Source organism: Mauremys mutica, chromosome 4 (assembly GCF_020497125.1).
Source record: "Mauremys mutica isolate MM-2020 ecotype Southern chromosome 4, ASM2049712v1, whole genome shotgun sequence".
Lineage (NCBI taxonomy): Eukaryota > Metazoa > Chordata > Testudines > Geoemydidae > Mauremys > Mauremys mutica.
The window spans coordinates 103,060,901-103,074,305 of NC_059075.1; the positions used below are offsets into that span (position 1 = coordinate 103,060,901).

Sequence of the window (13,405 nt, forward strand, 5' to 3'; positions counted from 1 at the left end):
TTGCATGTGCACATTGACTGGAATGTGATATGGGTCTTTACAGCCCCGTGTATTTCCCTGATTCTAAACATTCCCTTTGAACTTGAACTAATGCACTTTAAGAATTTTTTCTCTTCTGACTTTTTCTCTCCTTTTGGGAGGTAAGTCATTGGGGTGGAGCTGTGATTGGTGGAGGAGATTGTGGGAGGAGTCAGGGTTAATAAAGGTTCTTTCTGCAGCTCATTCTGTCAGGCAGCAGAGCCCAGAGTGGAATTGTCTGGCTTAAGGTTGCTGTATAAAGTTGAGAGAGGAGGCCAAAGCTGGGGCACTCGTGACCTTTCCTTATGAATAGCAAAGGAGGAAATGCTTGGAGGTTTTGTTTTTTTTTAAAATGATAATTTGAAACCTCAGGAGTCCGAAAAATTGCCACAGAGGCAATGTGACACAGATATACACTCTGTGTGATTAATACTACACATATTATGCAAATATAATAATGCAGATTAAAACTTCTAATTAGGGAGTTGCAAAACAGCTGGCAATACATCTAGCAATTTTAACTTGGATGGATTTCCTGCTTGAAGAATTCAGAGCTGAATGAGACACATTCATAAGATATTGAACCAGCCAGCGAGCAGCAAATTTACATGGGCACTTTGGTAGCCAGCACTAATTAAACATGACAAAGTGCTTGTGAAGAACACAAATGAATAATGTAAGAGTAAAGGAAAGGTGAAGAAAAGAGTGGAACTCCTTCTCTTCTTTGGATCTGCAGTTAAAACCTATCTGGAGGACTGTATTATTCAGAGTTTTGAGTAAAGAGATCCTAAGCCTTTCACCTTTAGGACATTGCGTTAAAATCCAACCCAATTCAGAGGCCTATGAGAAATGACGTGATTTTTCCCCGTGTGGGCACCCCTAGCTATTGGTATAAGTATACACTAGAAGCGACCACAAACCCAAATAACATAATATAGAAATCATATTATTCAGAACTCAAATAACTTTAGAACCAAAATATCTGACTCTAACCTTCCTTTTGTCATATTCTTACGGAGTACCCCCAAAGTTCTATTCCTCCAACCTCAATCAGCCATGGAGGTCTGCCTTCTGAGACTTCCCTTTTTCCATCAGACTTCCTTTCTTTTTAAGGCAACTTAATTCTGAGTTCAGCAGATATCCTGCTAAGTATCTCTGCTGAGGCTAGATCAGCTTATCTGGTCACTTTGCACTGACTCAAGCAGACTGGTCAGACAGTGTATAGTGTAAAGCAAACAGTCAAGCAAAAGTCTATTTAGTGTGAGCAGCAGGTTAGTTGGCCAAAGAGGCAGAGCTGTGTGACCAAGTTTTCTTAAAGTGTGTGGGGGAGCCTGAGGCCAGGGTAACATGGATATGGTCTGGTGATGTCACAAGGAAAAGAAGCCCTTAATCCAGATCCTCATCTCTGCTGAACTAAATTTGTGCCACTTTACTATGCAAAGTGACTACAGATTTGCCCTAAAGGAACAGCTGGGGAGTCCCATGGCATGGGGGATTCTTAATTGGCAAAACTCCAACACAGATGGCTCTATGCTAGCCTCTTATGATATCCCTCTCAGCACAGGGAGCACTCCAGGGGCTAGAGGATGAGGCCAGAACCCAATGCACTCCAGAAATCTTGCCAGCATAATTGCCCCATAGGGGACCAGAGCAGCTTTGGGCTGCTCTAACTTGTACCCGGAGCCAGCCCCGGAAGGCAGGGGAAGGCAGAAAGGTGGCTTAGAGCAGAGGACTGAACCCCATTCTCTATTACAACTGGCACCTTTAGCAGGAATTTCATCAGAAGGGCCATGAATCTAATGGGCATGGAGAATTAGCTACTCCCTCGATCTTCTAGACTGGATCCTGCATTTTTAAAAAAATGATAACCTTTGTATCAGATACATAGACTATGTTATCTACCACAAAATTGATCAGATATGCATATAATTAATTAAAGGGAAATATCATTCATAAAGAAAAGGTCTGACCAAACAGGGCACAGCTGTTGCCACTGTCAACAGAGATGAGCCTCCAGCTCTGCAGCTTTCCATCCAACCCTGGTATTCTAGTTCACACTAAGCTCTGGTCTACACTACAGAGTTAGGTCGACTCAAGGCAGCTTATGTCGACCTAACTCTGTAAGTGTCTACACTAAAATTTCATTCCCACCAACACAACTCACCCGCTACACTGACTTAATAACTCCACCTCCACAAGAGGTGTAGCATCAATGTCGATGTGGTTAGGTCGACACAGTGTCAGTTTAGACACTATGTTGCTTACATCGACTGTTGCTCGCTTTTAAAAGTCATCCCACAAAGCCCCACACTGACAGTTCAATTGGTGCAAGCGCTCCTGGTGAGGACACACACCACTGACACAAGGAGCGAAGTGTAAAGACGTACAACCGATATAATTACTGCAGTGGCTGTGTGCCAACGTGAGATTGACTTAATTTTATAGTGTAGACATGCTCTTAGTCCTGCCAATTTCCAAATACCTGCATGAGGGGAGCTGTACTGTAGTGCACCTTGCAGGGTCTACAGGAGTAATTCTCCATTCCTGTTCAACTTAAGAAGGGGAGCTGGGTATTGCGAAGGATTCCAATGGGCCAGGGTAGAGCTGAGCAGCTTTGTAAGAATAGGGCATCACTTCCCCGACTCCCAAAATCCACAGGAGTGGAGCGCTCCTCATTGCACACATACAAAGATTAAAGTACTGATCAATCATCAACTGAACTCTATCAGCACAGACTCCAATATGAAGGTATCAAGGTATAACAACTTCCTGATTCCACAGGCAATGTACTGCAATTCAAGCCATTGTTAAGGATCTTTACTGACTTTTCAACTCATTCTGTACACTAAATGCCTCAATAGCAACTATGTGGGTGAAACGAGACAACCACTATGCTCTTGAATTAACGCACACAGGAAAATGATAAAAGACAAATACACCACATCACCTGTGGGTGAACACTTTTCACAAAGCGATCATTCTATCTCTGACCTATCAATCCTCATCCTCGAAGGAAACCTGCACAACACTTTCAAAAGACAAGCCTGGGAGATTAAATTCATAACGTTGCTAGACACTAAAAATCATGGACTGAATAATACAGAAACTGGATTTATGGCTTATTACAGCTGCTCCCCCATCCCTTCCTTTCCTCCCTATGACTGGAGGGGTATTAACGGGTGATTTCACCTTGAATGGTCCCTTCAAATATGTGTTAACTACTTATACTTAACAATCTGTTCCACTATTTATTTAGCTGTGAGACTGAATCAGTTTCCCAGACCCAAAGAAGAACTCTGTGTAAACTCAAGAGCTTCTCTCTCTTACACAGAAGTTGGTCCAATAAAAGATATTTCTTCACCCACTTTGTGTCTCTAAAATCCCGGGACCGACACAGCTACAACAACACTGCATTCTATTACAAATACTTTCAGATTCTTTCATTTCCCTTTTCACACAACACTATGTTATACTGCCTCTGAGCCACCAGATGGTTCTATAGCATTTCAAACAAATGCTTTACTGAGTTATGAAAGCTGCTGACAAAATCCAGCACCGATATCACTGATTTATACTTTTCATATAGCCTTTAGTAAAGACAAGATTTATCTTTTCTGACCAGTATAAAGAGACATTCACTCATCTGCTGTATTGTATTGTGTCAGTTCACATTAACCATGAGTCACAGCTGGATAGCTTCCTTGAGCTAGCTTTTTCTTCTACTGCTTTCCCTACTTTCTATTTGAAATTAGCCTTTAGTGTCTAACCCTTTCAACTCTAATCTGAAATCTGCATAGGCAATACATAATTTGTTTGCTTTTTCTCTTCTAAAATTTTTGTAAAAATTTTCTACAGCAGAGAGTGAACATTTAACATTTTCTTTCTAATAAGGCCAAACCACTCATATGATCCTGTTCTCCAAAAGTGAGAGACTTTTAGCACAAGGCCACCAGACTAGTTCTTCATTGTTTATAAAACTCTCTATTAAACTGGAACTTTGTGTTCTTGAAACACAAGAATTTGAGAGGAGAAGAATTACCTAAAACATAGAAAACCTGAAAGACCAAAGAATTTTGGACATACTGTATGGAACAATATGCCACTAGCATTACCTCTCTGCTGATATCTAAGTTATAATCTTGAGGTTCCAGGTCCATCTCTGTCACTGGTACAGGCTGAATTTTTAAACTGTCATTTTCGTTTTTCTCTTCTCCACGTATTGTTCTCTCAAGTAACTGCAAATCAAATTCTTGTTCTCGTTTCCACTGGTAACAGATACAAAACAATTAATGGTGTATACCAACAAATAGATCTCCTAGAAATTTTTATGGCCATAGCCTCTAATATTAGGTTGCTGAAAGAGTCCATGAAATTATACTCTTAAATAACTGACACACACAAAACACGACTGTCATGCAAAAAAAGTTGGTTAGTCTTATTAATATTACTTTTGATTTTTAGCTATGCTATAAGATTTTACTTTATTTTTTACATGCTGTAAAAAACTGTTGATCAGTATTAAGCTCTAATAAGTAATCTTGTCATGACTGTGCGTAAGTCCCATTAAATATGAAGTAAGTGTTCCATGCACACACATTAAGGGGACCATAGGCAGACTGTTTTGGTTTCAGTGAGCTTAGAGAATGATAGAATATGGAGCAATAAACATTATATATACATATCTTATAAAATAGGATGGCTTTGAAGGGTGGACATTTACACAACAGACTGAAAATTACACTAGATCTTATGCAGCTTTCTTCAGAAGTGAGCAGTAATTATTACTACTAATACTCCACAGATACATACATTAACTGAAATTATAATGCTAATATTAAATTCCAATGGACCTGGAAATATTTAAAATATCCTCAAAGCCATCTTAATCATAAAACTTCAATAAAAAGATTGTTTTATTCTCCTTATAAGATCAACCAAAATTTACAATCTATTGATTATCATTATAAAAATCTCACAATAAAAGCTTACTAAAAGAATAATTGCCTTTACAAGGCAAACTTTTATCTATCATAGAATCATGGCAGATTTGAATTAAGCAGTATGTTTTGGGAGTTCAAAGTTGAAATTATGACAGAATGCCCCTCCTCAGTTAGGAATATATATATAAAAACTTAATACAAACTTATATGCCTAAACGATGTTACGATGTAGTTATGTTCTCATCAAATGCCACAAATGCCTAACATGGTGGCAATTCATATTAGTGGAGCCCTGGAATTTTATCTCATAAAGCTGAAAACTGAAAATATCATACTCCCTCAATCCACAAATCAGTATTTATATTCTGAAAAAGAAAAGCACTCCTCCAGTATTTGAGGATGTAGAAAGCAGAATATGTTGCTATATGTTTCACACATCTGCTTTTCTTAAATCTCTCTCCAGTAACTCTTGACTGGCTTTGATTAAAGCTTACAGCCACTTTTACTCCACTAGGTTATACATATTAAAAAAAATCTGATTTAAACCTATTCATGCACAAGCTCTCAATAATCACTCAAAAATATGTAATTTTTATATATATTCAAAATGTTACTTAATTATAAGGCAATTAAAGCTCACGTAAAAAATTAAGAAATCTCTTTTTAGGATTCAAAGGGGAAAATACGTTTTCTTACACACACAGTGCTCATATTCTTCATATTCTTCATATTCTTCTACTCATATTCAACCAGGCCTGATTGCCATAATATATTTTATACTCACACAATATTAATTTCAAGATATTGTTATATTGATAAGAAAAACATCAAACCATTATTATGTAGCAATATGTTTATTGGCTTTGATGTTGAGACATTAAAAAGGCACTTTATATAACAAATAAATCCATGTACTATGTTCAATATTTTAAATGTCATACTACACTTGAGAGGTGATGAATTTTTAAAAAAATCAGTGCATTATATTAAAATTAGAGTTACACATACAATGTATGTTTAAAATAGAATGTTACATACTGTGCAGCAATTAAATAATTACATATTTAACTGTTTACCATCTTGGCCGCTAAATAATTGTAAGGTTGCAAACAAGCAAATGTGCTATCAAACATGCTTTTGTGTGTTGGAGCCCTCTAGATACAGGAAGAGATCTCTATGAAACATATCAACAGCTAAAGGAGATCATTTTAATTCCTTATAGCAAGAAACAAGATGGCACACAAATTTGTACATAAAATATTCATTAAAATTATTAAAAGAGCGTTATGAAATGTTTAAATTAGAAGAGTGCATATATGTTAGAGTTGTACATTAAAAGTTCAGGTTTAGTTTTGCTAACTAAAACATGAAAATGGCAGTGATATCAAAATTTTACATTTCCCAAATGTTATACATTATCTTTCTGCAAATTTGAGATTGCAAAATGCAGGCCAGAATGGATGAATGTCTCCAAGAAATGTACCCATATTTATTTGATGAAGTAAACAAGGATAATTGGGTTGTAAATTAGTGTTTCTGAAGGATTCTTAAAAAATGGGAATTAAAAATTGAGGGATTTAGAAGTGCTAATAATTGACACACAGCTACTAAAATGCAATTAAGCCTGGTAAAAATTGAGTAGTCTAGTTAGAAATTATTTTGAAATAATTAGAAACTTTTTTAAACAAAAGAAGGAATTAGGTATTATGAGTGACAATTCTAAAAGCAAGAGATCTTGTGCAATGAATTAGGTAAATAAGGTGATCGTTCTAAGGCTCTAGTGAACCAAAAGAAAAATAAATTTTAGAAAAGGAAGGCTAGCATTACAGTGGCTGTGACATTTACAGTACATCCTTTATTTGACACCACGACATGATCAGATAACTTCACCAATTAGAATTGCTTTGGTTAGTGTCCAAAATGTATAATTAAAAACTTCTGTTCAGTACAGCATTATTCTCAGTAACAAAAACTAAAAAATTCTCTTTCTTCAGCAACTGAACTTTGAGCGCCATTAAAATATTCCACATTTGAGCTTTAAAGAATAATTTATAATTAAAACACATTAACTGTTGCATAAACTTCCATTAAATAGGATTAGATTTTAAAACTGATTATCAGTTTATTTATATTTTGTCAACACCTCATGGAAAATATCTTGGTTTCCTATAGCCATATATAGCTCTTAAACTAGTTATAACAATTTATTTTAAACACACTATGTAGGAACATTCTAAAAGGCCCATTCTGTCATAAGCAATCTGAAAGGTGTACAAACTTCATTATGCTTTCTAAATACAGTTCCAATCAATAAAAACAATTCCTGTCTCTGAAGACATTTCAATATATGCTATTCTCTTCTTGCCACGTTGTTCTCTCACCAACTTACCTGCACAACCGGCTACATAGACTGCAACTATTTGTTATCAAAAATTGATCATTTGTTATTCACACTCTTGAAACTGGTATTACACTACGATATATTTAGAGTGGAAGTATCATGCACTCAAGTGAAAGTGCTTCCTAGAAAAACTACAGATCATATTTTTAGTTAAGTCCTTTTAAGGCATGTCTAACATACTGAGCCTATGTCTGCAGAAACGGGCCGGATGAAAGACCGAGTTGAAACAGACTGTCTTTCTCCTTGGCTAAGAGTTCTCTTGCGTTCACGAACTAATGCCTTCTGATGTCGCTTCATTCTTTCTAGTTGTTCCTCAGCACTCATCTTGCATCTTTGGTGGTCTCCAGAGTATAAGCGTTCCAAGGCACTCTTTGGTCTCTCCTGTTAAAAGTCACACGGAATACAAAACATATGTTGTAATTAATACTTTATAAGTAGTATACTAAAAAAGAAGTTTACTCTTCCTCTATTTCTCAGTGTAAATGAGCAGATTTTATCCTATTGCTTTTTAAACTATTTTGCATATTTTCAACTCTGCAATTTCTACTGAGGTAATAAACACACTATATCATTAACTAGGTCCAAGGCCTTCCTTTGTGAATCTGCAGCAACTTCAGTGAGTTGTTCTGACTCTGTCTCTTCTTCCTTGTATTAATCCTATCAAATGGAGTCTGCTCTACAAGGGTTCTCCCTCTAAAGTACTCTGTTCAATGCCATATCCTCTATCACACCACATGCTTACACGTCTTCTTTTAGAACATCCCACCATTTCTTCTTGGGTCAGCTGCTCTATCTTTTTCCTTCAGTCTTGATCTGCTGGACTCTCTTACCCACAGAATTGTCATGACTGTTTACATGACCAAATCATCCAAGCTTGTACTCCCTAATTTTTTCATTTATGGTATTACTTCTGTCTCTAGGGATGCCCAGTCAGTTTAGCAATGTGACTGGTAAGAGGCCTTAACATGACAGGTGTAAAAAAAAAAATTTAAGCAGTTTTCCATCTCGTGGGTGCTACCAGAATCAGCTCCTGTTATGCAAAATACATCTGCACTCAGCATATTGTTTACAGAGATCCAGACACCTGTCACCAAAATATTTATTTAAAGTTACCTTGGAGCTATCTCTTTGAAACGTTGCATACGATGAACTGATGGATGTCTGGTGCAGTCTGGAAGTTGATCCAGATAATCCTTTATAAAGAAGCAAAACAATGCTCGAGAGACAGATAACGGGTGGCTGTTTCAAAAAACCATTTTACATTTTCTATTATATAATTTTTGTTACAGTTCACTTCTCAAAATTTTCAGCCAGGTAGGGCAGTAATGGGATACAGGACTTTCACATCTAGGTCACCAGTCAAATTCATTCTGTGGTTCATAGCGACCATAATTCAGTACCATCTGAAGACAGTTTGGAAGCTGATGTAAAATGAGAAGTTTGTAGCCTCAGTCCTGTAACAAGTGTTAATGTAATCAAACTACCAGCAAACCTGACTCAAAATGGTACTTACAATCAGAGTGGAGGGTCCAGGACTGAATGGGGATAAAAACTAAATTGCCCCCCCTCTTTCCTCTAAGGTGGTTCCAGGACTGAGGTACACATTGGAGGTGGCATAGGGAAAATTGTACTAACTCTGCTTATGCTGTATCTGTGATATCTTCATTCTCTATTAACTATTTTTTCCTGTTATGGTACACTCCCACTTTCTAACAAAAATGTGAAAATGTTTTAAGTAGAGGCTGATTATTTCTATGGCAAAATTATCAAAACATTGCTTGATATCATTGTTTAGCTAACTTTAAGATAATGACTCAAACAGCACCCCTAATCTATAACAAATACACACACACCATACATAATATGTCAGACACCAACTATTTTTTAAAAATGGCCTTTTATCAATTCTCTGGCTTACCTCTGGTAGGTAATGTTTGGTATCCACTGTCAGAACCTATGAAACCAAGTGAAGTTTGGCTGAGGTCACCACTTATTGTAGGTAATTCAGGTTCACTCATGTATGAACGAAGTTCTCCCTACATAGAAAAATATTCATTTGATCAAGTGAGACCATAGATTCAGACAAATTAAAATAGTTTTCTTATAGTCTTTGTGTTTCCAGGCTTCCATGTATCTGTCATTCCATAAGCATTCTGCATACTATAAAATGTATCAGAACAAAAAATTAGAAAGGTCCATAAATTTTAAAGGCTGTGGCTAAGTGACTGCTCACCCTATAATCTCCATTCACATATTGTCCCAGTTCTCGATCTCGCTTTCTTTCATCTGACTGACGTTTCAGGCCTCGCACTGATGTGTGCCTGATGACATTGGCTTCCCTTGGAAGAGGTGGAACAGCTGGTGGGTGATCATCAGGATTGTAGACCTGAGGGAGAGGAGGTCTGGGTGGTGCTTCATCTTCCTGGTAAAAGGTAAATAAACTGAGACTCAGCAAATAATATGCTATGAAGTTTAAAACACACCTTCTCCTATAATTTTTGGAGCGTTAAAGGGTTATTTTAACTACTGAAGAAGGCTCTGTCTTTATAATAAAACGGTGAAGCATGTCCCCTCATCCCACCAACTAATGCATATGATGTTATATGTTATCTACTCAACTTCTTCTTCAAGCACTATCGCTCAGTTCCTTTATAGAGTCATAGAAGTACAGGGCTGGAAGGGACCTTAAGAGGTCATCTAGTCCAGCCCCCTGCAGTGAGGCAGGACCAAGTAAACTTAGACCATCCCTTACAGGTGTTTGTCTAGCCCAGTGGTTTTCAAACTTTTTTCCTGGGGACCCAGTTGAAGAAAAAGACGGTTACTCACCGTAGTAACTGTTGTTCTTCGAGATGTGTTGCTCCTATCCATTCCATGTAGGTGTGCGCGCCGCGCGTGCACGGCTCTTCGGAACATTTTTACCCTAGCAACTCCGGCGGGCCGGCTGGGAGCCCCCTGGAGTGGCGCCGCTATGGCGCTGGATATATACCCCAGCCAGCCCGTCCGCTCCTCAGTTCCTTCTTGCCGGCAACTCCGACAGTGGGGAAGGAGGGCGGGTCTGGAATGGATAGGAGCAACACATCTCGAAGAACAACAGTTACTACGGTGAGTAACCGTCTTTTCTTCTTCGAGTGATTGCTCCTATGCATTCCATGTAGGTGATTCCCAAGCCTTACCTAGGCGGTGGGGTCGGAGTGAGACGTGGCAGAATGTAAGACTGCGGAGCCGAAGGCTGCATCGTCTCTGGATTGCTGCACCAACGCGTAGTGGGAAGCGAAGGTGTGTACAGAAGACCAGGTGGCCGCTCTACAGATGTCCTGGATGGGGACATGGGCTAGGAAGGCGGCCGACGAGGCTTGCGCTCTCGTTGAGTGAACGGTGAGGCGGCATGGTGGCACGCAAGCAAGCTCATAGCATGTCCGGATACACGCCGTGACCCAGGAGGAAATCCGCTGCGAGGAGACCGGCTCGCCTCTCATGTGATCGGCAACCGCCACAAACAGCTGGGTCGAACGCCGGAAGGGCTTCGTCCGCTCGATATAAAAAGCGAGGGCCCTGCGGACGTCCAGGGTATGAAGCTGTTGCTCCCGAGGTGAGGCGTGCGGCTTCGGGCAGAAGACCGGGAGGAAGATCTCTTGATTCACATGGAAGGCCGAGACTACTTTTGGGAGGAAGGCCGGGTGCGGGCGAAGCTGTACCTTGTCTGCATGGAAGACGGTGTAAGGTGGACCAACCGCTAGGGCACGAAGCTCGGACACTCGTCTCGCTGAAGTTATAGCGACGAGGAAGGCCGTCTTCCATGACAGGTAGAGGAGGGAGCACGTGGCCAAAGGTTCGAAGGGGGCTCCCATAAGCTTGGCCAGAACCAGGTTTAAATCCCAGGCCGGGGTAGGACGCCGTATGGGCGGGTACAACCGGTCCAGGCCCTTCAGGAAGCGGGAAACGATCTGGCTGGAGAAGATGGATCGGCCGTCTATTGATGGGCGAAAGGCGGATATGGCCGCCAGGTGTACCTTTAAGGAGGAGACCGCGAGACCCTGCTCCTTAAGGTACCAGAGGTAGTCCAGGATTGTAGAAAGAGGGACTACGAAGGGATTGAGGCCTCGTTGATCAGACCAGAGGGCAAAGCGCTTCCACTTCGCGAGGTAAGTGGAGCGGGTGGAAGGCTTTCTGCTTTCCAGCAGGACTCGCTGTACTGCCGCGGAACAGCCTCTCTCTGCCTGGGTCAGCCACGTAGGTACCAAGCTGTGAGATGGAGGGACTGCAGGTCCGGGTGGCGGAGTCTGCCGAAGTCCTGTGTGATGAGGTCTGGCCACACTGGGAGGGGAATGGGCTCCCGAACGGAGAGCTCGAGCAGCAGGGTGTACCAATGCTGCCTCGGCCAGGCCGGAGCGATGAGTATTAGGCGGGCTTGGTCCCTCCGAAGTTTGAGCAGCACCTGGTGGACGAGCGGGAACGGAGGGAAGGCGTAAAGGAGGTGATCCGTCCAGGAGTACAGGAAGGCGTCCGACAGGGAGCCCGGAGAGCGACTCTGGTAGGAACAGAACTGGTGGCACTTCCTGTTCTCCTTGGAGGCAAACAGGTCGACCTGGGGAAAGCCCCACTGTTGGAAAATCGTGTGTACCACGTCCGGTCGAAGGGACCACTCATGGGGAGGAAAGACCTGCTGAGGTGGTCCGCTAGCGTGTTCTGCACTCCTGGGAGAAAGGACGCTTCTAGGTGAATCGAGTGGGTCACGCAGAAGTCCCACAGGAGCATCGCTTCCTTGCAGAGGAGGGAGGAGCGGGCTCCGCCCTGCTTGTTCACGTAGAACATTGCCGTCGTGTTGTCCGTGAACACCGCGACGCAGCGGCCTTGCAGGCGGGTGCGGAAGGTTTGACACGCCAGACGGATCGCTCTTAGCTCCCGGATGTTGATGTGAAGAGCGAGCTCTTGGGGTGACCAAAGACCTTGGGTGTGAAGGTCGCCCAGATGAGCCCCCCACCCCAGCGCTGAGGCATCCGTGGTCAGCATGACGGATGGGCGAGAAGGGTGGAACGGGACTCCTGCACACACCACCTCTGGGTCCAGCCACCAGCTGAGTGACTCGAGGGTGGGCTTCGTGACCGTGACCACCATGTTGATGGGGTCGCGATGTGGGCGGTACACCGACGCCAGCCAGGACTGGAACGGGCGAAGGTGGAGTCTCGCGTACGCGGTGACAAACGTACAGGACGCCATATGGCCCAGGAGGCGGAGGCAGGACCGAACCGTTGTCTTTGGAAAGGTGAGGAGACCATCGTCTGGTGCCGCGATCGCGGGAGGCAGGCCCTGGCCAAATTGGAGTCGAAAACCGCTCCAATGAACTCCACCCGCTGAGACGGAGTTAAGGTGGACTTCTCGGCGTTGATGAGAAGACCGAGGTGTCGAAATAGAGACAGGATTTCTGTCATCTGGTCCGTTACCAGCCTCTGGGACGTCCCGCGAACCAGCCAATCGTCGAGATATGGATAAACGTGGATATGACGACGGCGGAGGGCTGCGGCGACCACTGCCATGCACTTGGTAAAAACTCTCGGCGCGGTGGATAGGCCGAATGGCAGCACTGCGAACTGGTAGTGCGCGTTGTTGACTACAAAACGCAGGTAGCGTCGATGGGGAGGATAAATCGCGACGTGGAAGTACGCGTCCTTCATGTCGAGGGCAGCAAACCAGTCTCCCGGATCCAGGGAGGGAATGATGGTCCCCAGGGTGACCATGCGAAACTTGAGCTTGAGCAGGTACTTGTTGAGCTCGCGGAGGTCCAGTATTGGACGTAGACCTCCTTTCGCTTTGGGGATGAGAAAATATCGGGAATAGAATCCCCTGCCCCGCATGTCGTGAGGCACCTCCTGAAACAACTATATACAGACAAAATTAGCGAACGCTAGGGTTGTGGAAGACAGAGAGCACTCCACTGTTCCAACTGGCCGTCACGGGCGGTAAGAAGGAACTGAGGAGCGGACGGGCCGGCTGGGGTATATATCCAGCGCCATAGCGGCGCCACTCCAGGGGGCGCCCAGCCGGCCAG

At 42.4% G+C, this 13,405-nt stretch overlaps 1 protein-coding gene across 5 annotated transcripts in view; it reads right to left on the reverse strand.

The window, feature by feature from the left end:
- Window positions 1-13,405, reverse strand: part of PLEKHA7 (pleckstrin homology domain containing A7) — a 370,306-nt gene that overhangs the window by 10,503 nt on the left and 346,398 nt on the right. For all 5 annotated transcript variants that reach the window (XM_045015322.1, XM_045015323.1, XM_045015324.1 and 2 more), the window contains 5 exons: window positions 9,593-9,781; window positions 9,278-9,395; window positions 8,473-8,552; window positions 7,540-7,740; window positions 4,131-4,283 (listed from right to left, as the gene is read on the reverse strand). In XM_045015322.1, the coding sequence (XP_044871257.1) occupies window positions 4,131-4,283; window positions 7,540-7,740; window positions 8,473-8,552; window positions 9,278-9,395; window positions 9,593-9,781 (741 nt within the window). The remainder of the gene's footprint in view (window positions 1-4,130; window positions 4,284-7,539; window positions 7,741-8,472; window positions 8,553-9,277; window positions 9,396-9,592; window positions 9,782-13,405) is intronic.